The sequence below is a fragment of the Ursus maritimus genome, unplaced genomic scaffold (assembly GCF_017311325.1).
Source record: "Ursus maritimus isolate PB19 unplaced genomic scaffold, ASM1731132v1 scaffold_1, whole genome shotgun sequence".
NCBI lineage: Eukaryota > Metazoa > Chordata > Mammalia > Carnivora > Ursidae > Ursus > Ursus maritimus.
The window spans coordinates 67,246,174-67,270,660 of NW_024423343.1; the positions used below are offsets into that span (position 1 = coordinate 67,246,174).

Here is a 24,487-nt window from a genome sequence, read left to right on the forward strand (position 1 = left end):
CTGCTAAGAGTGCTGGTGGCCGCCGACAGCTCACAGCTGAGTGCCTACCCTGGGAATCGCGCTCGTCCCATGCCACATCCAATGACTGCTCTAATCTGGGCTATAAATGCAGGCCCTGTTTGTACCTAGAGGCCCTTCTGCAGACCATTCAGCTCCAGAGCTCCCTGTGGGGTCAGCTGAGGTTTGTATTTTGACTGCACTAAAGCCCACCTTCCCTCACCACCCCATCCTTCCTCTCCCAGAAGCGAGCATCCTAATACAACCCCCAGAAAAACCTCTGGGCCACAAAACTTCCGGGTCTGTTTCCCAGGGAATGTCACCTGCCACAGCATACAGGTAATAGATTGTATATATATTTATTTCTGCATTTATTAATTACATGGGGGGAGAAAAGATGCTGGGTTCCACCCACCAAAATAAACCAAACATTGACCCAAGAAGCCAGACTGAAAGTATCATCTGGATGCTGGTGGAGGTTATTGGATAATAAAGACACAGCTAACGCTAGCCCCTACAACATGATGTCTTCTCAGGAGGCCATTGACCATAGCAGATCCTGGGGCCGTTTGTGTAGAGCTGGACTATTCAGGATCACTCCTGGAAAAGTGCACAGGCCACTCTTCTCTCACATCTGTTCTTTGATTGGGCTCTGATCTCATGCGTTGTTTAAATGTAACTTAAAAGGTGGTATTTGCTTCTCCGTGGGAAAAAAGGAGCTGTAGAATTCAGATATACTGGAGCTTGACACTAATAACAAAATGACCAGTTTCTTATTGGAAACTCAGTGTTGTTTTAAAGCTAAAGCCTGTTTTTGTTTTCATCCTGTGCACAGGCCCAGGCCTCCCCATTTCCACCCTCCACGACGGCCACACTGATCAAGGTACGCTCACGTGTATGCACTGTCTGCAGAAATCCTGAACTCCGGTGACGTTACACTGACACAGCAAGACAGTTTCCCCACACCAACAAGGGGAACTTTGATGGACTCCTGTGGTCATTGAACTTACTGTCACATAGACTTGGATATTCTTTGAGTCAAAGCTGATCCTCTGTAATTTAGTAATGATTTGCAGTTGGAACCTGGCATAACACAGATGAGTTAGATGGCAGGGCTTCATGCTGCCTTCCCCAGTCAGCCTTATGGAAAAGGCAGAAGCTTAGCATTGGAAGGAAACTTCGGGTATTTAGCACAACCTCCCTCCCAAACAAGAATTCCTGCTTTTTTTGCAACATCCCAAGCTAGAGACAAATTCCAGATCTAAGTCCAGTTCAAAGCAGAGGGTGACGATCACACTGGCTTTTTTGTCTTAACAGCTACATCACACTGTTGCTACGAATGAAATCCCTGAAATTTAGAGGCTTTTCCCATTTTCAACCATTATCAAGACAGACCTCCTCCATCCCATATCTGTGATATTGGTTCAAAATAGTTCACAGATCAAAGATGACCGTCTTTGCTCTTGGCAGAGCGATCCAAGTGTGTGATTGCCCCCATACTCTCCCTGCAGTTTCCCCGTTGTCTTTGGATTTACTATTGAACAACCTTAGGGGTTGAAGTTGATGGAGACGAGGGACAATGAGGGACTTCGGGATTCGTGCCTGTGACCCTCCCCGGACAGCTTTGGTGACAAGTCAGGAGACTGCTCTGGGGTTAGTTTGACTGCGAGCTCAATGGCTCAAGTAAAATAGGTGAGAATAAGGTAACGAGGAAAAACAGAGTCAGTTCAGAAGCTCTGGACAGGACAGGCACTGTAATGCAAGAACTGTGAATTTCGCTTAATTTGAAGTTGCCTTTTTGTTTTTCGTTTGTTTTTTTTTTTACCTCATGTCTAATAATGGAAAACCTTTAAGAATAAAAGATTGTATTTCTCAGTATGGCTCATCTCAACCTGGAGTAAGAGACACTTTAAAGCAATACTACATTCAAATCTGTAAGATTTTGTTTTAATGGAAATTCCCATAAATGTATGATTCCCATTTTATCATGACTGTTAAAGGTCAGCCTCCCTTTTTTCAGAGCATGAATTTCCACTTTCTTATTATCCTTCTCCTGTTCCTGCCAGATACCAATTTCGGTACTGCATGCAAAAGTGTTATTACTTCACCCAATACTTACAAAATAGGTGCAGTGCTCATGTCACTCTCATTTCTCATATGTATTTATATGTTTTCTAACCCTCGAATAGAAGGCGATTTTTTTAGAACACAGTTCTGCAAACTCGCCTCGTGATGAAATTCTTCAGAGATATTTATTATAAATACAGATGCTCAGGCCCTCCCCAGAAATTCCAGCTCAGTGGATCTTAGATTGGGCTAAGGAATCCAAATCTTTAATAAATTCCCAGATAAGCTGCCTTTTAGAGCCGATGCTGGGTCTTCTATTTATTTGTAGGAGGTTTTTTTCCACCCATTTTTCATTTCATTTGGTGCCAGAAATCTTTATTCAACAGATATTAATCTGTTGCACCTATCAAGTTAAGCCAGACACTGTGCTGGATACTAGATCCTTAAAGTGAACAGGTACTGGGTTAGGTATATTCCATGTCCTCAAGGAGATTATAGATCAATGGGGAATGCAAACATGTGAGTGGGTAATACAGTGGGGTAAACGATTAGGATGGGGGAAATAGAGCAGGAAAGCACATAAGCAGGGGACTGTATGTGGGGGATGGGGGTTAGGAAATGTCTCCTAATGATAGATACATCGTACTGGAAACTCACAAATAGAAAGGAGGGATTAATGCTGCTTGGATGTCTGGCTTGGTCAAGTGGACTGATATTGATGCTTTTTACTGAAAGAGGGATTCACGGCCAAAAGAACGTTTTTAGGGAGATGATGGATTTTGTTTGTAATGTTGAGCTTGAGGTGCCAATGGGATATCCAAGTGGAGCTATCCCAGGGTGACAAAGTTTCGGATCTGGACATTGGATTGAAGCTGAGGGAGAAGAAGTCTTTAATTTATGAAATCCATGGTTACTAAGGCCATGGAAGTGGATAAGACCACAGAGTAGGAATAAAACTGCAGAATACCAACATGAGAAATGCGAAGAGAAACATGAACTTATGAAGGAGGCAGAGAGGGGAACAGAAGGAGAATAACCTTGAGAGTATGGTATCATAGGATGCAGGGAGGAGACGATCTCAGGAAAGAGGGAGGGCTCTTCTTGTCAAGTGTTATAGAGAGTGAACTGAGACCAGCTCTAAATCAATGAATTTAGCAAGAAGGAGATTACCATTGGCTTGGTCAGACCAGTTTCAGAGCAACTGAGGTGGGATCCAGATTGAAGCAAATTTAGACTTGATAGGCTTGATAGGACATAAATAAAAAGACAATATTTTCAATAGGTCTGCCTGAGGAGAGGAGGAAAGAAGAGGGATGATGGCTGGAAACAGTTGATAGAAGTTTAATTTTGCTTTTGAAAGATAATAAACATTTGAGCATGGTTAAATGCTGATGGAAGATATTAGGAGACCAGAAGGGGTCAAAGACATAAAGGAGGGAGGTGCCCAAAAAAGCTGGGAAAAAATGGAGTCCAGAGACAGGTGGAGATTCATCTCTGCATTGTGCTGAGCGAGAATGAAGAAATTACTAATGTAATGGTATGAAAGTCTGTAGACATTGCAGAAAACAGTGCAATGGCTTCCTTTTATCGACAAAGTGGGGTAAGGTCATTCGAAAATAACATGGGACCTGAAGCAGGTGCTTTAGAAACCCAGAAGAGTTGGCATTCGACATAGACATCCCAACAGAGGCTTAGTTGCTTCAGCACAGCAGGTGCTCGTTACAATTACCCAGCTGATGGAAGGACCTCATTGATCAGCTTTTCCACAAATCCTTTACATAGTTTAATGAGTGAGCAACATATAGTAGTTAATATAATTAAAACAAACAATTCTTACATGATCCATCACTCTTCTTTTTGTATTTCATCATAATGAAGAGTCCACCGATAAATAGAGAGCACATACTACATGCATATCGTGTACTAGGTACTAAGGATGTTAGGTACTGAGTATATAATGATGAGTGAAGTATGGTGAAAGGTGCTCTGGGCGGTAGCACCCCTTCCATGTTACAGGCTTTTCATGCAAAGCCACACAGAGAAGCCCCCACCACCGACAGTCCTATGAAACCTCATTTTGCTCCAAGGGGTGGGAAAATTGTCAGGTGACCATATGTCTAAATGCTTCTCTGGACTATAGAGCATTAATAAGCTTATAAATTAACTTCAGCATTTCAGTAAGCCATGAATCAGGAAAGTTCAATAGCCAAGAAAAGAATAGAGGAATCAAAGTCTAACCCACTTGGCAAGACTTGTGTATAGTCTCCGACTTCCGGTACCTCTTGGTAAAATGATAAAAGTAAATAAGTAAATAATAAATATAATAATAAGTAAAATATGAAAATAAATAAATAAGCAATTCTAATGCAGTCACTCTGTGTACTTGCTCCGCACAGGGTTCCCTTTAACCATAATAGCTCCACACACAGAACCCACACAAGGAGAATGAAAAACTGGCTCCATTGTGCTTAGAATTGTATATTTGGTGGGGGTTTTTTTGTTTTGTTTTTTGGGGGTTTTTTTGGTTTTAACTTTTAAGATGCCACAAGTATCTCTTTCCTGATGGATTATCCAAAGTTAAAATGAAATTTATTATGTATCTTATACAACTCATACCAAAACATCTATACTTGTTCTAAGATTAAATATAACATGTTGGAACAAAATGCCATGAGTATATGAAAACTGAGAGTTACAAGGGAAGTGGTTTGGCAAACTTACTGTAGTTACAAGTACTCCTCCAGTTCCCTATCTTCAAGGACCACTTTTAAAAAGGCACAAAAACAAGAAGTTCGCAGGATGTCTTTTGTAAAAACTGCCATATCTCAGAAGTCATCCAGACCTTCTTTTAAGAAAAATAAATCGACAAACTCCACATGGTATATGAAAACCTAACTTTTCTCTAGAAGATAACTAGTATCAATTCTAGTTCGAAATAAAACGTGCAAAAAGCCCTCAATTGCTAGAAACCCGTCTGCATATACCACCGAACTTCAGCATCAGGAGATCAATGGATTGTTCAGTTTCAAAGATTAAAGTGTGAAACATAATTAAGCTCAAATATAAGCAGCAGTTTTTTTGAAGATCCTTTAAGGTGAAAAACAGAAAGAGATCATAGCGTGTATACATTGTTATTTCACTAAAAAGATGTATAACCACCTTGACAAAAATGATCTGAAGGGATACGATGTGCAATAATTCAATTACAAAAAAAGGAAGAATATCCTATATTAATTAAGTACAGCAGGAAAAGATTTAAAAAGAATTATATGTTGGGGTGCCCGGGTGGTTTAGTCAGTTCAGTGTCTGACTTGATTTCGGCTCCAGGGTTGTGAGATGGAGCCTCGTGTCTGGCTCCATGCTGGGCATAGAGTCTGCTTAAGATTCTCTCTCTCTCTCTGCTTCTGACCCCTCCCCCTTCTCTCCTCTCTCTCTCTCTCTCTCTATATATATATATATATAAATCACAGAAAGAGTATTTAACTTTACACATTGAAAATTTAAAAAGAAATTTTGTGACTACATAATTAATTATTTTTTAAAGATTTATTTATTTATTTGAGAGAGAGAATGTGTGTATGAGCAGGGGTGGGGTGGGAGGGGTAGAGGGAGAGGGAGAGAGAGAATCCAAGCAACCTCCCCGCTGAGCATGCCCTGAGGTCATGACCTGAGCCAAAATCAAGAGTTGAATGCTTAACTGATGAACGCTCCTGGCACCCCTATTTTAATTTGATGTTTCAGCAATATAGAGTTTACTTCTATTATGTTTGTTTGTTTGTTTGTTTGTTTGTTTTCTTAATAGATGGTAAAAAAAACTCACCTACGCAGGTCATAGCTTCTTGTTAGAAAAGTTGAAGATCGGAAAATATGGTGAATAAACACTGTTGCCTCTGTGATTCTGCTCAAAAACGTGTTTTGATGACATAAAGATCAGTTCAGGAGGCAATGATTAGTGTCCTCATAAATTCATAACTGCTTTAAAGGCTGGGTTAAAAATATGCTTGTCAATAAAACTTCTTAGACAGTTCCTTATACAGTTTCAGTTTCATCTACATTAAAACCAAAAGAATTTTAAGAAAGGACTTTTCTCATGGAACGCTATTAATTAAAAATGAACATTTTATTTTTTTTTTAAGAAATTAGAATCCTGGAAGAAAACAAAGAATTGGAAAATGCTTTGAGAAATATCCAGCTACCTAAAGAGGAAATTGAGAAACTTGAAGTGGATGACATTAGTAAGATCTTTTAAAAACTTCTTATTTATGAATATGAAGCTGAACACTTATCTTGCTTTTTTTTTAAAAAAAGCATAGGGTATAGGGTAAATATTATAGTCCAAACCCTATAATATCAAAGGTCTTAAGTAAAACAATCTTACTGTAACAATAGAGTGTCACAAAAGATCTTTAATATATTTGTAAATAGAATTGATCTTATACTTTGCTGTAGCTCCATTTCAACACTGATATTTTTTTAAAAGTGGTTTATCTAATTTTAATTTTAGAATGTGTGCTTCTAGAAAAACAATAACTCAAGATTTCTAGTAATTTATACATTTGGCAAAAATATGTAATAAAAATCAAGTTAAAATATATTCCTGATTTTTTACAATTTACTAGTTATGAATTGATTTTGTGTTATCTTGTTATTAAAGAAAATAAATAATGCTGTGAATATAGTGGAATGAAGATTTTTCTTTTTTTTTCCCCCAAGCTTTATGGTACAAGATGATTCTTCCTCCTCAATTTGACAGATCAAAGAAGTATCCCTTGCTAATTCAAGTGTATGTAATATTTTCTTTGGTGTAAAAACTATTTACTGAAAATATGTTGAATTAAATACACATTTATGAGATAGAATGAACCATTCTCCTTGGTAACAGTTCCTATTGATGCTGTTTTTATATATTCCTCAACTAATCAGAGTAAATAAAATATGGCTATTTAAAATAGATTGAGGAAGTTTGGGGATTTTAGATGGACTGGTTTGTATTCACTGTCTTGAATTTCCTTTGTATGGCAAATTGCCGAATGTGTCAGAATACCTTTGAGATAGAGAAATTGCAGCCAAAAAATATTGTAAATCATCTTAATGTCTTATGTAAGTGAGTTAGAAATGAAATAAGGGAATGGAATACATTTAGTGGAATCACACCCAAAATCAGTGCTGACCTACACACAATTTGCTTAAAACACCATGCATTTTTTTTAGTATATCTTATGCCTGCTTTTAGCAAGTGGCAGGTGGCAGAAATGACGAAAAACCCACACATATTCCTTGAAATGCCAACCCTAGATGTATCCGTTTTGGGGAATAGGAGAGGCTGTGTCCCAAAACAACTTCCTTGTAGCAAACCTCTGGGAAAAGCCTGGTCCTCTCTTGATTTTGCGCCAGTTCTAATGCCACTGTTATTGAAATTTTATCATACAAATGTACTGGGAAATACTAAAGGCAATTCTTAGCCATGATGTGAAGTTGAGTTTTACAAAGGAATCCAAGATTCTTTTTTTTTTTTTCTTTAGGTACGGTGGTCCCTGCAGTCAGAGCGTAAGGTCTGTATTCGCTATTAATTGGATTTCTTATCTTGCAAGTAAGGAAGGGATAGTCATTGCCTTGGTGGATGGCCGAGGAACAGCTTTCCAAGGTGACAAACTCCTGTATGCAGTATATCGAAAGCTGGGTGTTTATGAAGTTGAGGACCAGATCACAGCTGTCAGGTGAGCACCTTCTCATTCAAACAGAAATTGATGTGCAACAAAAGTCATGCAATCACTGTTGGGTTTCTCCATCTTTAATGATTTAATTCTTTTTGTCTGTTTTCCTAACTTCATCTAAAGTTACCATTAATCTTAAAGAGATACTTTTGCCCAATATGAGAAAAAAAATTACTGATGGAAAGAGCTAATCAATGTGTAGAAACATGATTTATAGTGATAAATGACAGATAACTCTCTTTTGATGTTTCAGTCATTCTGATATCCTTTCATTTATTCACATGGTTCACACACAAAAAATTGTACAATTCTAGGGATGGTCTGTAGGCATCTGAATTTGCTCAAGCATTGTGGATTCTAGCTCATAAATTTAGAAATGCCTCAAGATTTCATCAACACTATATCCTTACAGATACTAGGCATTCTTTTGTAATTAAGCTAGCTGTGAAGTTCGGCTGTTAGCATGAAAGTGTTTTCCTGTTTTCATTTGACAAAAAAATTCATTTTCTGTAATACAAATTATATTATGAAAACATTCATAAGGAAAACAGACTCATAATCTGACTTCTTCCCAGCTACATTCTCAACCATAATCTGTGTCTCCATCATCTTTTCTGAAACAAAAAGAATATAGTCACCAAAATCGTTTATTTAGAAACACTGTGCAGGATTCTTCTGGATATTTCTCTATAGTTGTTGGGTTTCTGTTATTATGTTATGGGTATGTGAAATTAGAGAACAGCAGTTTATAAATGTAAAAGCTAACGCAGGCCTACTGCACCCTTCATCACGGATGTATATGTGTGCGTAATGGCCTAAGGTCAAACAGTGTTTCACCGCCAAGAGCAATTTAGAAAATTCATTAGTAAATTCCTTTTATCATCTTGATGTCATTAAGAGCTACTGATTTCAATATAGCATACACAATGAAGATTGTATTTAACAGCTAGGAGCCAGGCCCAGACAACACTTTTCTGTATTTTTGTCTCTAATCACAGCAGAAGAGTTTAGACTCACAAGTAATTATTTTTAAAAATAGAAAAGTAATCATAACCCATATGTTTTCAAATTTTCCTTCCATTCTGTGAACAGTAATATACACACACTTATATACAATATTCAATTAAAACCAGTCTATTTGAGTAAAATCTGACACATGAATAAGTAGATTATTAAAGAACACTGCACAGTCTGTAGTCATTATTCATGCCTCGTTTCGAGGAGGCTCCATCTTCCTTGCTGATGGAGATTTCCGGCCTGTCTGCTATTAACCTGTTCAGGAGAATCTTCTGCCTAATGGAGAGGCATAGAGGAGAGAGCTCAAAGAAAAATCTACCAAGAGATCAGTTTCTCACATAAAGACTGCGGTGCACCTTGATGGAAATATGAACACCATTGTCAGTGTTACAGACCTAATTCTATAAGGATTTTTTTTTTTTTTTTTTTTTTTGGCACTGAGAGTCACATCTATTTGTACTTAAACCACGCAGTAAACACAGCGTGCAATCCTGGGACTGCATCAAAAGCCAGATGTAGATCACACCTCATTTGTAATTCACCGGGATCTTTTCTTAAGCTGGTAGAGCTAAAAAGTGGTTTGTTTTGGCACCGGTTAAAAAACAAACATCATCACCACCACCATCACCGCAGTCCACTGACCACAATACATCACCACATCTTTGAGTATTGTTTACTACCCAAATCGCAGCACTTGAATTTCAGAATACCTCAAGAGACAGCGCAGATAGCTTCTTACCATGTTTCTTGGATGGAAACCTGAAACCCATGTAGAGGCCTTAACAAAAATTGTTTTTCTGATGTTCAATATATAGGACATGAAGCCACAAATTGTACCAATTTTCACAATAATATAAATGTCTTTGGCATTTAGAATCGAAGATAGACCAGAGGCAGTAGTTGGCCACCTTTACCTTCTCTGAGCCATTTTTAGGATGGAATCTTCCCGCTATAAAGCAGGCATATGTTCACTCATTTGCTCAGCCATTCAACAACAACAGATCAAATATTAATATATGCCATCGCAAGCCACTCTGGATAAAATTGTGCAACTTACGATTTCTACTTTCAGTGCACTTACAATCTTCATAAAAAGGTTAAACCCCCAGCACTCTGAAGGGATGGCACTGCTGTGAGATGGAACTTCTAGTAAACAGCCTCGTGAGCCAGGGGAGGCTGGGTGGCCCGGGCAGAGTATATACACAACCGTGGAGATGCATTTGGGGCTGGCCTGGCTTTGTTTGAAAGCATCGTTCTGCAAAAGTGAAAGGGACGCCTTGAAACCCAATGCTTTGAGGAAACAAAGCTAAAAAGGATAGATTTATAATGATAATCCTGGGAATAATTCAACCACACATCTGCCAAGAAGTGTTTTAGGAATCAGGCACTGTTTGTCTGACATGGGAATTGGGACTGTCATCCCTTTATGGTCCCCCTCAAATTACCTTCCCACGAAAGAATGAAATGTGTCCCCTTCGATCTCATATAAAATGCAATCCGGCTAAATTTTTTACGTACCAAAAGGAAATCATGTGTACCTATTCAGAAACAACAGTAAATACTGGTCAGGATCAATAAATAGATTTAAACAAAGCAAAACAGGGTTTAAAAAAAAAAAGCAGCAACAGCCAGACAACCTCACAACTTGGACCACACAAAAGAAAATGCTTCAGAGGAGAAGCTTGTGAGGGCAAAGCATAAGTGAAACTGGGAGCTGCTTTCATCAGGCTGCCCTGCAAATGGTACATACGTAGGACCCATAAAACTTTGTTAGTTACAGGGCCAGTTCTACTCATTTGGGGTCTATTTGGCAGTTTTGACATTCCCACACTTCCCACGATAACTAGAAGGTTGGTGGTGAGAAAACATCATATCATACTGTTGTACATGGTATCAATAAGAACAATTCCAAAACAGAATAATAATTGATCCCCAGGATTTCAAATTGACCTTTAGTCTAGGGCCATTTTTATGCGAGAAAAGTTGTAAAGTTCAGATCAGCCTCCAAAATGCTTTTTCATTTGTTACTAACATTTTTCTTTATTTCACCACATTATCAACAATGTTTCTTATAACCATCTGAGAGCGCTTCAGAATTTGGAGGTAAATTTTATGGAGCCTTGTTGGCCCCGAAGTGCTCAGATTATCTAGCTAACCTTTAACCTAGTCCTGCCACATTAAGTGTTAATGTTTCATTTCCATGTTAACTATTGCACTATCATTTCCAGTAAATGTCATCCTTCCAGAATAAACCGAGGAAGGGAGCTGTTAAGAATTTCCTGCTCCCATGTATCACCTGCTATTTGCTTTTACCCCAGATGCAAGGCAATATGATTGTTAGCTTCTGGGAGATCATAAAATCGAAATTGATTTTATGGCTCAGAACTGTCTTCCAGCACTAGTGGAAAGATTTTTTTCTAACAAAGAAAGTGAACCCTCTCCCCTTTCATTTGGCTTTTGAAGTTTATGGAAGAATTGCTGAAATGCCACAGTTTGCTGCACATTTTCTCTGTTTTACCATGAACAGCATCCACACAGGTAGCAACTTTCCATTTGCTGCTGCATTTCTCCCCCGTAGACTCCTCAGTGTCCCTCAGAATCGGTGTAGGGTAAGCTGCGACTGACGGGACTTCTTCCCATCTGTTGGTCCCGGGCATTTGCCCAACTCCTCTGTGCATTGGAAACGTGCATGTTGAATCAATGCAAGGAGCAAAATGGTTGCTGTGAAATTCCTATAAGAAACTCCATTATTCAACTAATGAAACCATTCCATTTTACTTCCAGAGAAGAAGGAGAAAGGGCATTAACATAACTAAAGGGAACAACAACAACAACAAAAGTATTTTTCTGGCTCCCTGTGTGTTACTTTGTTCTCCTCCCCTCCTTCCTGTTACTGTAGCATCCGGGTCTCTGCAATGGCTCATCCCCCTTGCTTTTTTCTTCCACCGCTTCTGTTTTTCAGAGAGTTCCCCGAGTATTTATCAAACCATTCCCAAAATAAATCACAATGGCTCTAGAACACCACCCCTCAAGGAGGCATGGGATACATTGGCCTAACACATTCCTATTTTGTACCAGCTTTGCGAGGTTGCATTTCTGAGGACTTCCCATGCCTTTTTAAGGGTTACCCTTCAGCATGGTCCCTTGCTCCTAAGAAGATACTTGTTTTCAAAAATAGTTTTCAAAGGAAGGCTCTTCTGTGATGGAACTCAAATGAATCATGTCCATATCCTAAAACATATAATTATCCATACCATGATAAATTGAGGGTACCTAAGTATGAAATGGGAGAGGGATGGATATTTTTTGGTGGATGAAAGTGACCAAAACGAGGTGATGATTATCATTAACATCTAAGCATTTAAGATTGATAAAATTTAAAGCAGCAATAACAAAAATCTTTTTTTTCCAAAATCTGAGGATTTGGAAATTTGGTCCTAGTCGTGGTGCTATGATTTCCTGTGTTACTGTAAGCCTGGGTCTTGACCTCTCTGATTCCCAAGTAACTCACTCACACAGTCAGAATGCTAGACCTGCAGCCGGGGAAGAACCACTCAATAGATGTACAGTAGAGTCTAAAGGATCCGTTTTATCCTTTGCCGAAAACACGATAATATTCTTTTAATTATTTGTAAGTGCAGTGTTATTATGCATGTGTTTAAACAAAGAAAACGGAGCGTTTCTATTAAATCTTTGGATCAAATATGCTTGTGTAATGAGGTAAATGTCATGTGTACACACTTAAAATTCTAAAAATTTGTTTCTTTTACTTTAGAAAATTCATAGAAATGGGTTTCATTGATGAAAAAAGAATAGCCATATGGGGCTGGGTGAGTTGTTTTATATGTTTTATGCCTGTTACTCAGTTCAGCAATCATAATTTTCTAAAGTGTGCTCTTATAAGGTTTCTCATGAAATGTTAATGTTGCAACATCATCTAATCTGTCAATGGAAACAGTCAGTTTGGATCATCTAGGCTTCAAAGTGGTGGCTTTAAGTGTTCCTTTTTTCCAATCATTAATTTCTTCCTCATATAGTAAATTAACTCATAGTTGATGCATTTTTACTTTTTTTTTATTCGAGTCTACTGAAGGGAACTATAGTCATCAAAGGTTTAATTTCTTTTGTTATTTTAGAGTTAATGTATATCTTTTATATTTCATCATTTCGTTTTCATGAAAAGCTAAGCTAACGTTTGAAATCACAGGAAATTTTAAAATATAAATTCCCTAGTACCTAGCCTATCCCAGTCATGTCTTGGCTGTTTTGATTCCTTTCTTTTCTTTCTTTCCTTCTTTCTTTTCTTTCTTTCTTTCTCTTTCTTTCTTTCTTCCTCTTTATTTTTGTAATCAAATTATTTTATCAGACCCAATATTAATTTGTACCAACGGGAGAGAAGTACAATTTAGTTTCTGAGTTATAGGTCATGAAGATAACTGCCCAAGTTTGAGGAGCTGTGCCGGTTCTCAAAATACACATTAAAAGAAGTGGCAAAACTTCCCAATCACGGGCAATGAAGTCACTGGAAAGTTTAGAGAAATATTGGAAAGAGTTTAGGTTTGCCCATTATAAATTATGATAATTACCCTTCAAAGAAGATTTCCTGTTTCACTTTTTGGTCTGAATTTGTACATTTGCAAGTCAATTTGCAGCCGTTTGTGCTTGGGTTGTTTTTCTTGGCTGTTTTCTCTGAGAGCGGCCTGCACAAGATGGAGGGAATGAAACCCAATATTGAAGGGAGTCTGCAGGCTCCGGCTCCGCGCTCAGCTCAGTGACCAGATGAAGAGCTGTTATGAATTTGTGGAAAGTTGTTACTTCAAGCCATTTGGTCCTTTTTAAAACTATCAAATGTTAAATATCTAAACAGAATGGAATTCAAATGGGTGGAAATAAATGAAATATTTTTATAGTGAAATATTTCAGATAAGATCTCTCCTACCATCCATTTTTATGAAATTGCCTAAAGTAGATTTTTGAAAGATTCCGATTTCGCGCTGAACACTTACATATAATCATTAACATTTCTCTTATAGTTTTACTTTGCTTTTACTGCAGGCTTTGAAATAACCATAAGGTGGAACTTTTAATTTCATTTCTAGAACATCCTGGTATTAGTATGGTAGAGAACCATCGATGTGGGATGATTTAAAGAACCCAGTCAGCACCCCAAAATACATCCATATCAGTCTGAAATTCTTCAATAAGAGATTCTCACCATGGCTATGCAAATGCTTCTAGAAGACGTAGTATATTAGGTCCCCTTTATTACTTACTTTCTAACAAGGCAGCGATTGTGAGGTATACCCTGAGAGCACAGGCAGAAGAAGGAATAAGTGAACTGCCGATGGTTGGAACATCGGAGCAGCCCCTAAATCAGCAGGACCCAAAAGATCCTGAAGGAAAAAGACCTTAATACTATACTGGGTTTTTTTTTTCCTCAGTCCTTTACGATTTATTTAACCAACCATCTGATCACTGACTCGTGCATTCTTTCACCAATGTAGTAAATTTTTATTGGATCTTAACTAAGTCTGGTATTATGTTCTTTAGAAGATGAAAAGATGAATAAGTTATAGCTTCGGCCATCTATTAGATAAAACAGAGAGCAAAAAAGCAATTGCTCAGCAATGTTCCAAGTGTTAAGACAGATACATCTTGCAGTGGAAAATGTGGGGGAGCCGGGTGGTTAATTCTGGCTGTGAGACCTAAGGGGAAATTCAGGAGTGAGGTAGTGAAGATAGGTCCGTAATGGTGCATTCCAGAGACTAAAGACAACCTTGCCCGGGGCCTGAGGTAACAATGAGTAGGCCGTGGTTGGTACTTCAGAAGTGTAAGGTGCTCAGTGAGGAAGGTGAAGGAAAGGAGTTTGGGTAGGGAGGTAGCCAGATAACAGGAGGCCTTTTAGACTGCGTAAAGGAGAATGGACTCGATCCAGGGCTCTGCAACACATTTCTCTTACTTTTCTGTGTCTCCATGATCATTATACTCCATTCATTCTTTCAGTGTCAGTGTTTCTCAAGGTCTGGCTGTGACTCTCATTGTTTTACACTTCCTTGGGGAAACCCACGTAATTTCAAAGATGGTGATGACTGTCAGATCTATGCCCCTAGCCCCCGCCTCTCTTCTGAGCTCCACGTTTCAAATGCTCACTGACCATCTATCCCAAGTGCCTGATTGGAGCCTCAAACCTAAGCCACAGAAGCTAAACTTGTTATAGCCAACTTAAAACAAGTCCTCATCTTTCTTAAAGGACCTCACCACACACCTAGTCATCCAAATTAGTAAATTCAGAGCCGTATTCAACTTCGTTTGCTCCCCAACTCCAATGTTCCAATCGGTTAGTAAGTTCTGTCAACATCCAAATCCGTTCTCATCATCCCCACTGTCAGGGCTTTACCTCGAATTTCTTTGTATGTAATTTAGATCAAAACTTCTCTAACCTTAGCTTACATAAGCAGCACCTGGAGAACTTGTGGAAACAATTCCCAGGCCCTACCACCAGAGATTCTGATTCAGTAGCCCAGGGTGAGCCCCAAGGATTTGCATTTCTAACAAGATCCCACGCTGATTCTTTGGGTCCGTGGACCGTTGGGTGGTACCGGTTTAACTGTTCCGATTGCATCTTAACTAGCCTTCCTGCTTTGACCTCGCAAGCTGCCGTGTTGCTAATGAAGTTGCTGTCCCAAACACAACTCTTACTATGATGTTTTCCTGTTTATATGCTTCTATATTTTCTAAGGCCTCACATTGACCTTGACCTGGTGCCCAAACTTATTTCCTTACATGCAAAGTGCTTGACAACCTGGCCGTAACCTCATCTCTTTCCACTTTTCCCCATGCCTTATGAAAATACTTTGACTGCTGTCTGTGCTCCCTTGCTCCGTGCTTTCGTGAATCCCGTTCCCTGCACCTGCAATGTGTCCCTCTTCTTCCATTCTGCTCCTCTGCCTCCGAAATGGAAAACTCCTACTTATTCTTTAAAACCCAACTCAGATATGACTTCCTTTGTGCTGCAGTAGTTCTTTATACTGCTCTTCTAGGAATTACCATATTTTATTTTGTCTATTGGTTTCTCCCGTGAGAATGTAAGCTCATGTTAAAAAAGACTGTCTTTTTTTAAAATTTTTTCTCAAATGTTTAGCATAATACTTGGCCATCCCACACACCAATGATGTTATTTAAACTAAATTTAATCCTATAAGTCAATGTTTCCCCAAATGTATCTTATTAGTACCAAGGAATTTTTCTGGAAAAAGGTCCTCTGGGTCTAATAATTTGGTAAATCATGAATTCTACATAATAGTGTATATCGGCTCTTTAAAGGAACAGTGAAGAATCCTGTTAAATTTTGATTAATACAGTATTATCAAAAGGTATTTGATTCCATGGATACTTTTTTAAAATGTGCTCTTGAAGTCAATAAGGAATAGAACTGGTGTCTTAGAAAGATACTCTTGGTGGCAGGGGTGAAGGGTGGCCTGAGGTAGGGGAGGGAGTGGGCTAAGGAGCTAGGTGAGCAGTAATATTGGCAACAAATACCAAGGGCCTAATTTAGGCAGAGAAGTAGGAGGTGGGAAGAGGTCAGAGCTCCGAGGGCCGTTTTCCAGTATAATAAGCGGGGACCTGGGGCAAACTGGAGATGCGAAAGAGGAAGATACTGAGAATGACCAAGAGCGTTACTTAGCTGTTATTGTGTTTCATACCAAGGAAGGAAGTATCTGTTTCCATGCAGTGTTAGGCAGGTTTGCGGTCTGAGACATATACCATAGCTAACCCCATACATTTTTGGTAGTCAATTGGCGAATAAGCTGCAAATCTATGTTTCCCTCCATAATCCTGATTAAGAAGGGGAGAGGTGGCATTTTTATCTTACCCTTTTATTCTTCTGGCTCACACAAACCAAAATCCAGTAGCTGTGTTTTTAGCTGTTTATTAGATCTCCACTAGGCCAGCACCAGGCCTAGGAAGTGTCTGCTATACCTGGTTCTTCACCAGGCCATTATGCCCCTCAGGGGACATTTGGCAATGTCTGGAGTCACTTTTGGTTGTCACAACTGGCGGAGTGCTACTGGCAGCTAGTGAGTCGAGGCCAGAGATGCTGTTAAATATCCCATGATGCACAGGACAGTTCCCCACAAAAAAGAATTCTCCAGCCCCAAATGTCAACCGTGCCGAGGTTGCAAAACCCTGGTTTATGTGAAGAAAAGTTGAAGTAATTATTCTGACAATTGAAGAGCAGCAGGGGTTTTGCCTAAATTATTAGAATAACAACCTCATTTGTGGGCCTTGCTTTGTTAATATAGGCCTAGCCAGGTGGTGTTGAATAAGCATTAGTTCATGATTTAATCTTAGTTCCTTTCTCTTCCAGTGACTAATTATAAGCAATTTGAATTGCTATGTGTGATCAACGATGTAAAAGTAGGACAAATGCACCTCTAATGAGACTACATTAGATTCCAAACTTAAAGTTGCCTGATGAGGTTTGCCCCAGCACAAGGACAGAGAGGAAAGTCATGGGTTGTAGGGGCAGGTGTCCTGGCTTTGAGTCCCAGCTCTGCTGCTTCCTGACTCCCAGAGCCCTCTTGGTTCCCTCCGAGCCACGGCTTCCTTGTCGTGAAAGGCAGCCATGATTTCCTCACCGGCTCACCTTGAGGATGAACTGAGTTAACAGGAAAGTGATATATTTGACAAATATCGATTCTGCTCCCCTCTGTGTTCCCGGCCACGTTGTCAGTGCTGGGGATACATTCATTAACAAGACAGATGAAAACGTCTACCCTTATGGGCTTGGGAACAGTTGGGAAGAAAGACAATAAGCAGGACAAATAAGTACAAAGAATAGGATGTTAGATGATGATGAGCTGTCTGGTGAAAAACAAAACAAAAGAAGGAAGGAGCGTGATGCAGGGTTGGGCATTGTAGATGAGAAGGACAGGTGCGACTCTCTCTGAGTTAAGACTTGCAATGGGGAGGAAGCGAGCCATGGCCGTATCCAGGGAAAGAGTGTTCTAGGCAGAGGGCAGCAGCATTTGTGAAAGTCCCGGGGCTAGCTTGTGCCTGGAGAGTCCAGACAGCACGGGGAGAGCTGACAAGCAGGGGAATATCTGAGGAGGGAGAAGGGAAGCAGAGCGTGTGGGTCCTCCAAGAAGGCTGCAAGAGCCTTGGCCGTACAAACGTTAGCTATTCGTTATTATTGCCTGTCGGTAAAATGTTCCAGTGTGCATTATGGCTCACATAAAAGCGTTCTATAAACCCCTCAAAATTCTGTGCCCTTCTAAGAATGTTTTTAAAGATATCCTTCGTTTAAACAAAATGGCAAGGCATCTAAGTGCAAAGGACAAAATTCTAGAATTCTCATGGCCAATCTGCTCCGTGGGTTCCGTTCTTGCGACAGCCACCCACTCTGCCTTGGAGCCCCACCCATGGGAGAGCAGAAAAAAGTCAACGCGGGTTTATTTTATTTCCTCTTCATTTCTACAATAGGAATCGCTTTTCTAAGCTGCCTGAGAATTTAAAGAACACCTACTTTTGTTTTGCTGCTGCTACACTCGTTTTGCTCTTACAAATTCCTAGAGACAATTCGTATTCATCCTGGAAACACGGACATTTATTTCGTGCAGCACTACTCTCTAATCACTGAGTAGATACAGGTTAATAATTTGTAAGATTTCAAACAGTAATGTTCAAACCCTTTTTACTATGTGTAAATGCTTTCCACTTCAAATCTCACTTCATGCTATTTCAGCGGGACCCACCGTTGTTACTTGTAGTGAACCCCCTTTTCCAATAAAACCACAAACAATAATATTTCTAACTCAGGCTTACTGTCCTCTCATTTGAACCTAGAATCAAGAAAGAAGGAGAGGACTTCCATTTCAGTAATAGTCGTCGCTAACCTATGAATCAAAGCAAATCATTTTTATCAGTGAAAATTTTCACTTACCAAAATGATTTTTAAACCCACGATTCCTTCCGTTTTTAAAATATATTTTCCCCTATTAGAACATGTTTTAGTTCTCCTCTAAGTATAATAAAAAGAGGCCATGATATAATTGGAGCTGCCTCTTCTATTCTGTGTTTTGTCGCCAAGGGTCCTCAATAAAATTCCCCAGAACTGGACACATACGACCGTACACTAGTTAAAAGATTTTGTTCTTCCTTTAACTCATGAACTCAGCAAGATTGTTTAGCTTATCCCCCATTCCGTGTATTTCATGGTTAAGAATAGACCCCTCCCACTGACCTGCCCTCATTAGCATGGCTGTCTGTCTGTCTGCCTGTCTGTTTCTCACTCTGTAAAGCTCTCCCTCTCACTCTTTCACCCTCTCTAAAGACTGACTTTTCTGTGGCAAAGGGTGATATGATCTCTGCTGACCTAAGGGAAAATGGCTGCCAGAGGTTTGTGGTAATGAGGTCCTAAATACAAGGCACATTCCTAGTTGGAAAAATCCCACTGTCCTCTGGGGACTTGTGGGGATGTTCCTGTGTTGGGGCAAGAATATGCACTGAGAATCACTTCCTGATCTATCCCACACATTTTGGGGGGTTCAGGACACAGAGCACTGTTCAGTCCACATTCCCAGGAGAAGCATCTCTCTCAAGCATGTTTCTATAGCCCAAATTTCACTTCTGGGGGAGATGCCGTCTTATTGTGTTCATTTCTTCACTTTTAGGAAAAGTTTCAAATTTCCAAATGACATGGGCAGACATCTATTATCAGGGTCACATTTCTGAATCATCTGCCTGATTCCTTGGGGAAGAAAACTGATGAGAGCCAACCCTACCCGTGACTCCTCTTGCATTTCTTTGTTTTCCATTAAATTTGTGGGGGGCTATGTAGGACTTTTAAAGACACCAATGCCTTTTTCTTCTTTGAGCTGCTATGCCAGAAATCTTCAGAACAGAATATGTAACACTACATTATACACAAACTCTGGCCATGTTTTCAACTCTCCAAAAGGTTCTTATGTCCTTCCCTTGTTGTTCTATTATGAAAACCAATAAGTAAATACACAGATGTGAGTATTGTCTTACAGGACTTTTGCAGACTGTGGGAAGTATCTCGTTTTTACCTTTCGGGAATAATCTCCTTTCTTTGTGCCTTTCTCTCAAGTAAAATCCTGGTTTTGCTCCGGCAAGGTCCTCACTGGAAAAATATAAGAGGGAAAAAAATTTGGCAGAAAAGTTGCAATTATAAATATCTCTTAAACTGCCCTACCATGCTCTGATCAGAACACCAAGTATTTTTAGTTTACTAGGGGTGAAATGCTGTGTCAGGTGGAGCTTGCTTCCAAGGGCCAAGATAGACATTTAATCTACCCCATGCGTATCCCCGGCTCGCATCAGTACTTATTGTGAGCAGAGTTGCTGTAAAACGATGATGGAGACTTTCTGAAAGCAAACCTGGTACTGACTTGTAATGATGTCTCCACAGTCCTATGGAGGCTATGTTTCATCGCTGGCCCTTGCTTCAGGAACCGGTCTCTTCAAATGTGGGATAGCAGTGGCTCCTGTCTCCAGCTGGGAATATTACGGTATGGAAACATTTCATGAATGTTGCTGCGAAAACATTTAACACATAATTACTCTATATTTGAGGTTGCTAGGAAAACAAATTATGCAGTAAAATTCACCCCAGCTTCACTGGGGAAAGTATAATCTATAAACGAGGTGGTTTATGTGATTCATTGTAATCGTGTTGCAACAATCAAAGAAATCTTAAGAGTGAGGAAGGACTCTTCCAAAACCCAGTGTATGTTATCCTCTCCCTGAAACCTGGTGCCTCCTGCTAAACCAAACCTTTAAAACCAGAGCCAAGTCTGCATTTTTGCAGGCGCACAGGTGCAGCATGACTGGCCTGCAAGCACATCTTAGGCAAAGTTGGGCGGAGCCAAGCTATTCACCTCCAAGCCACAGTTTGCAGCGGCCAGATCCATTGCTCCAGAAACCAGAGCCACAAAAAAAATTGTTAAGAAATACGTCTCCCATGTGTGCCTATTTTTATGATTAACATTAATGCAGGATGATTGTTCGGAATTAACTCAAATAATTGTGCAAAAATTAGCCTTCATCAGATCCTTGTCCCTGTGTTGGGGTAGAAATGAGACAACTTTAACTCGCAGAGAATCTTTATTCAGAAAACAAAAAAAAAGTGTGTGTGTGTGTGTGTGTGTGTGTGTGTGTGTGTGTGTTGGGAGAGGAGGATTTGGGGCACATAGTTTCATCCCAGATTACTTTAGAAAACAGCAAAAGTACTAGAGGTGGCTGCATTTGTGATCTCTTTTAAAATACAATGAGGCCATTCTGTAAGGTCCTCCCTAGCTCAACATTCCCCCCACGGAAGGGTGGAAGAGAAAAAGCTTAAGATCAGTCCTTTCTAATGTTAGCTGTGCCTGTCTCCTCCTTTGCTTCTTTAGCCCTGTTGAGGCAAATCGCAGAGCAAATGTCTTGGGTGGAGCGTTACAGTAAAGGAAAGCAAGAACCTTCCTCGGCAGCTCCGCGGGGAAAAGGACGAGCAGTTCTCAAACCGAGGGGTCTTGTTGGTTAATGAAATGACCGATATCACATGTAAACAGCATATTCTTATGTATTTTATAGCATCTATCTACACAGAGCGATTCATGGGCCTCCCAACAAAGAACGATAACCTCGAGCACTATAAAGTAAGCATTTACTGTTTCATTTAGGTCATTGATTTCTTGCAAACGTGCGAAATAATTTTGAAGCAGTCATTCAGAGTTTTCACTTTTGCTGGGTCCCCAAGCAAATACGCTGATCTTTTGTTAGCTGCAAAACACCTCACTAGGAAGACATTTACTCTCTTTGGATTCTCTTCTTTCTTTCCCCATCCTCCCTTCCCTCACCTCCCTTTTCCCCATCCTCCTGCCCACCCCCAACCCCTACACAGCTTGAGCGGGCATCATTTATGCCTAAGGTCTCACTCATATGTAACATATGACACATAAACTTCCCGTTTTTCAAACTAAGAATCAGATGGAAGTAATGCAAATGATGATGAAAATGTGTTGCACTGACTCTTAAATATTTATCAACCAAAGCAATACATAATTTCAGTATTGGTGCTAAGTCCATCGCACAATGATTTAGCTAGTTTTCTATTAGAACTTGCAGCAACTAAAATGTTAATTTTTCCTCTTTTCCAGAATTCAACTGTGATGGCAAGAGCAGAATATTTCAGAAATGTAGACTATCTTCTCATCCACGGAACAGCAGATGGTGAGGTTTAAGCAAGACTCTTACACATAAAAATACTGAGCCAACATCACTTTGTTTAAGAAACATTAAGCATCCTCCTATGCCTGTGCTCAGGGTCAGTACCTAAGAGTCAGGGACATTTCCACAAATGAGTGCGATGACTCACTGCTGACAATGTCAACCGCATGACTAGATAATTGTCGGTGTTCATTTGCAGGCGGCACCTTGTCACTCGATGCTTTCTGGTATTTAGCAGCACTTTAACTCTCTCTCTTTGTTGCAGATAATGTGCACTTTCAAAACTCAGCACAGATTGCAAAAGCTCTGGTTAGTGCGCAAGTGGATTTCCAGGCAATGGTACATAATTTCGTTTTACTCCTGTTCGCGGCCTTAGACCCTAAGCTCCAAGGAGGAATCTGATTTTTTCATTAGTATTATTATTTTTTTTTTTACAAAAACCTGGCACAAGGGCTGTGGGGTCGAGTAGGCAAAACCTTAGCAAGTGAGTCTTAGATCTTTCGTGAACTCCCTGAAAGACACGAGGCGAGCCATGTCCCCTGTGGGGATCCCAGTTGAGTCTGATATGAAATAAAGGCATCCGTGAGATTATGATCTTCTAGCTCGAACATCCAAGAGTTCTGTGATCCTGCTTACATAGTGTTGCTGCAGGCTTAGTGTCCCCACAAAAGCCGGGAGTCCCAAAGCAGCTAAAAGATTCTATGTATTTAGTAAGGAGTGATTGGGGAATGTTATCAGCGGCCACAGAGGCTTCCCGAAGTCGGGCGGCTCCACTCAGAGTTAGAGAACCCTTTCCTACATGTGTTCTCAGTGCCTGACACAAGCCTGGCCCAGCACAGAAGCTGGAGTGTTCCCCGAGCAAATGAATGAACGAGCTCGCTGGAGAAGCCGGGTGACACAAGGACTAGGAAATGACAACAGAGAGAAAAGGAAGGTCACCAAGGCAAGGGTGACAAGCCCTGACAGCTGCTTCCCCTCTTCAGGGAGCAGAAGCTCTCCCTCACTTGCTTTTCCTGAACAAGAACCTCGAAAAGGAAAACCCCATTTTTGGAAATTGGGCTTTTTAAAATAATTTACAAAAGGGGATGGGAGATTTTTCTGATCTTTTTTATCGTGACCCCCGAGGTAAATTCACCTTCTGGGCATATAGCATTCCATCATGACCACTGTCCACCTTTATTCGGTGAAAACAATCATCTCACCAGCATCTCTCCAACAATGAAGTTTTACAATGTCATCTTCCTGGGTGTTTTTAATGATACTATGTTTAACTCCTGTGAAAGGTGTTCACAGTTACATGTGTTGTGGATTTTCTGCAGCAGAGAGGAATTGGATTCAGAGGCTAAAAGCCTCATAGAATTTTTGAGCTAGAAGGAGCCTCAGAGAAAATCAAATCCAACCTCCTCATTTTTTCAAATGAGGCAACCAAGCTCCCGAGAAGCAGAGCAACAGACCCAGCACACCAGCTCTGGAACACATGCCTGCCTCCTGGTCCCCCAGGAGGCTGGCCATTGTGAGAGCTCAGCCACCAAGATCGAAAAGACAAGCTCAAAGAATACGAAAGAATAGTCCGGGTTGGATAAAAGGCTTTTATTGTCTTCCTGTTCTAAATGTCTGTGTGTGAGCTATCTTATTAAGTGCTCTTAAGTAGAATTTCAATCACAATATTAGAGAAATTGTCAGGAGCTGCGAGCGTTAAAAAGTCAAAGCTGGGTGCATTGTGTGGCTGTGGGAGTGACACCCGCGTCTGCTCTTTGCCTTTCAGTGGTACTCTGACCAGAACCATGGCATATCCGGCCTGTCCACGAAGCACTTGTACACCCACATGACCCACTTCCTAAAGCAGTGTTTTTCTTTGTCCGACTAAAAACGACACAGACGCAAGCCTGTATCACAGTCGGAACACTTCGTATAAATGCCTCAGACCATTTGCTTGTTTTACTCTTTATGCTGTTAAATCCTGGTACAAACAAACAAATGAATGATGTTCTAAAGGCTGGCGGAAGATTAAGACTCAGAAGTTCAACCCAAATATTGTTTACATTTTCTGGCACTCTCTGAAAGAAGAGAAGAGGGAACCGTGCCTTTCGCTTTTGGACACAGACAGTGTTTTATCACCTGTTCATTTGAGGAAAATAATAAAGTCAGAAGTTAAAGCGCTGTTATTTTGTCTGTGTGCATTAATTTCGGCTACCAGTTTTATCACGGAAAATAAACGCTTGTGCTAGGCACGCACATGAGTAACGTTAGGTGGTGATGGAGAAGAAGAATCTAGAAGAGTTTGGATTTTTGTAATTAGAATTCCAAATGCTGGAGTGAATAGTTCAGAGAACGCAAAAGCCTTGCTCAGAAATCAAGTTCGAGATGCATTTGGAGAGCAGTCCTGGTGTTTGCACTCTATGCTGGCCCTCCAAGAAATGTTTATTTAATTTCTCCCAGATTTCTTCAACGTGGCCAAA

At 40.1% G+C, this 24,487-nt stretch overlaps 1 protein-coding gene across 1 annotated transcript in view; it reads left to right on the forward strand.

The window, feature by feature from the left end:
* The window catches only part of LOC103659507 (fibroblast activation protein alpha), a 69,944-nt gene extending 45,756 nt beyond the window's left edge, over positions 1-24,188 (forward strand). The window contains exons 17-26 of the mRNA XM_008687030.2: positions 833-880; positions 6,201-6,299; positions 6,778-6,847; positions 7,587-7,781; positions 12,571-12,625; positions 20,230-20,329; positions 21,393-21,457; positions 21,959-22,031; positions 22,294-22,367; positions 23,794-24,188. Of these exons, the coding sequence (XP_008685252.2) occupies positions 833-880; positions 6,201-6,299; positions 6,778-6,847; positions 7,587-7,781; positions 12,571-12,625; positions 20,230-20,329; positions 21,393-21,457; positions 21,959-22,031; positions 22,294-22,367; positions 23,794-23,895 (881 nt within the window). The 3' untranslated portion in view covers positions 23,896-24,188. The remainder of the gene's footprint in view (positions 1-832; positions 881-6,200; positions 6,300-6,777; positions 6,848-7,586; positions 7,782-12,570; positions 12,626-20,229; positions 20,330-21,392; positions 21,458-21,958; positions 22,032-22,293; positions 22,368-23,793) is intronic.
* Positions 24,189-24,487: the final 299 nt, after the last annotated feature.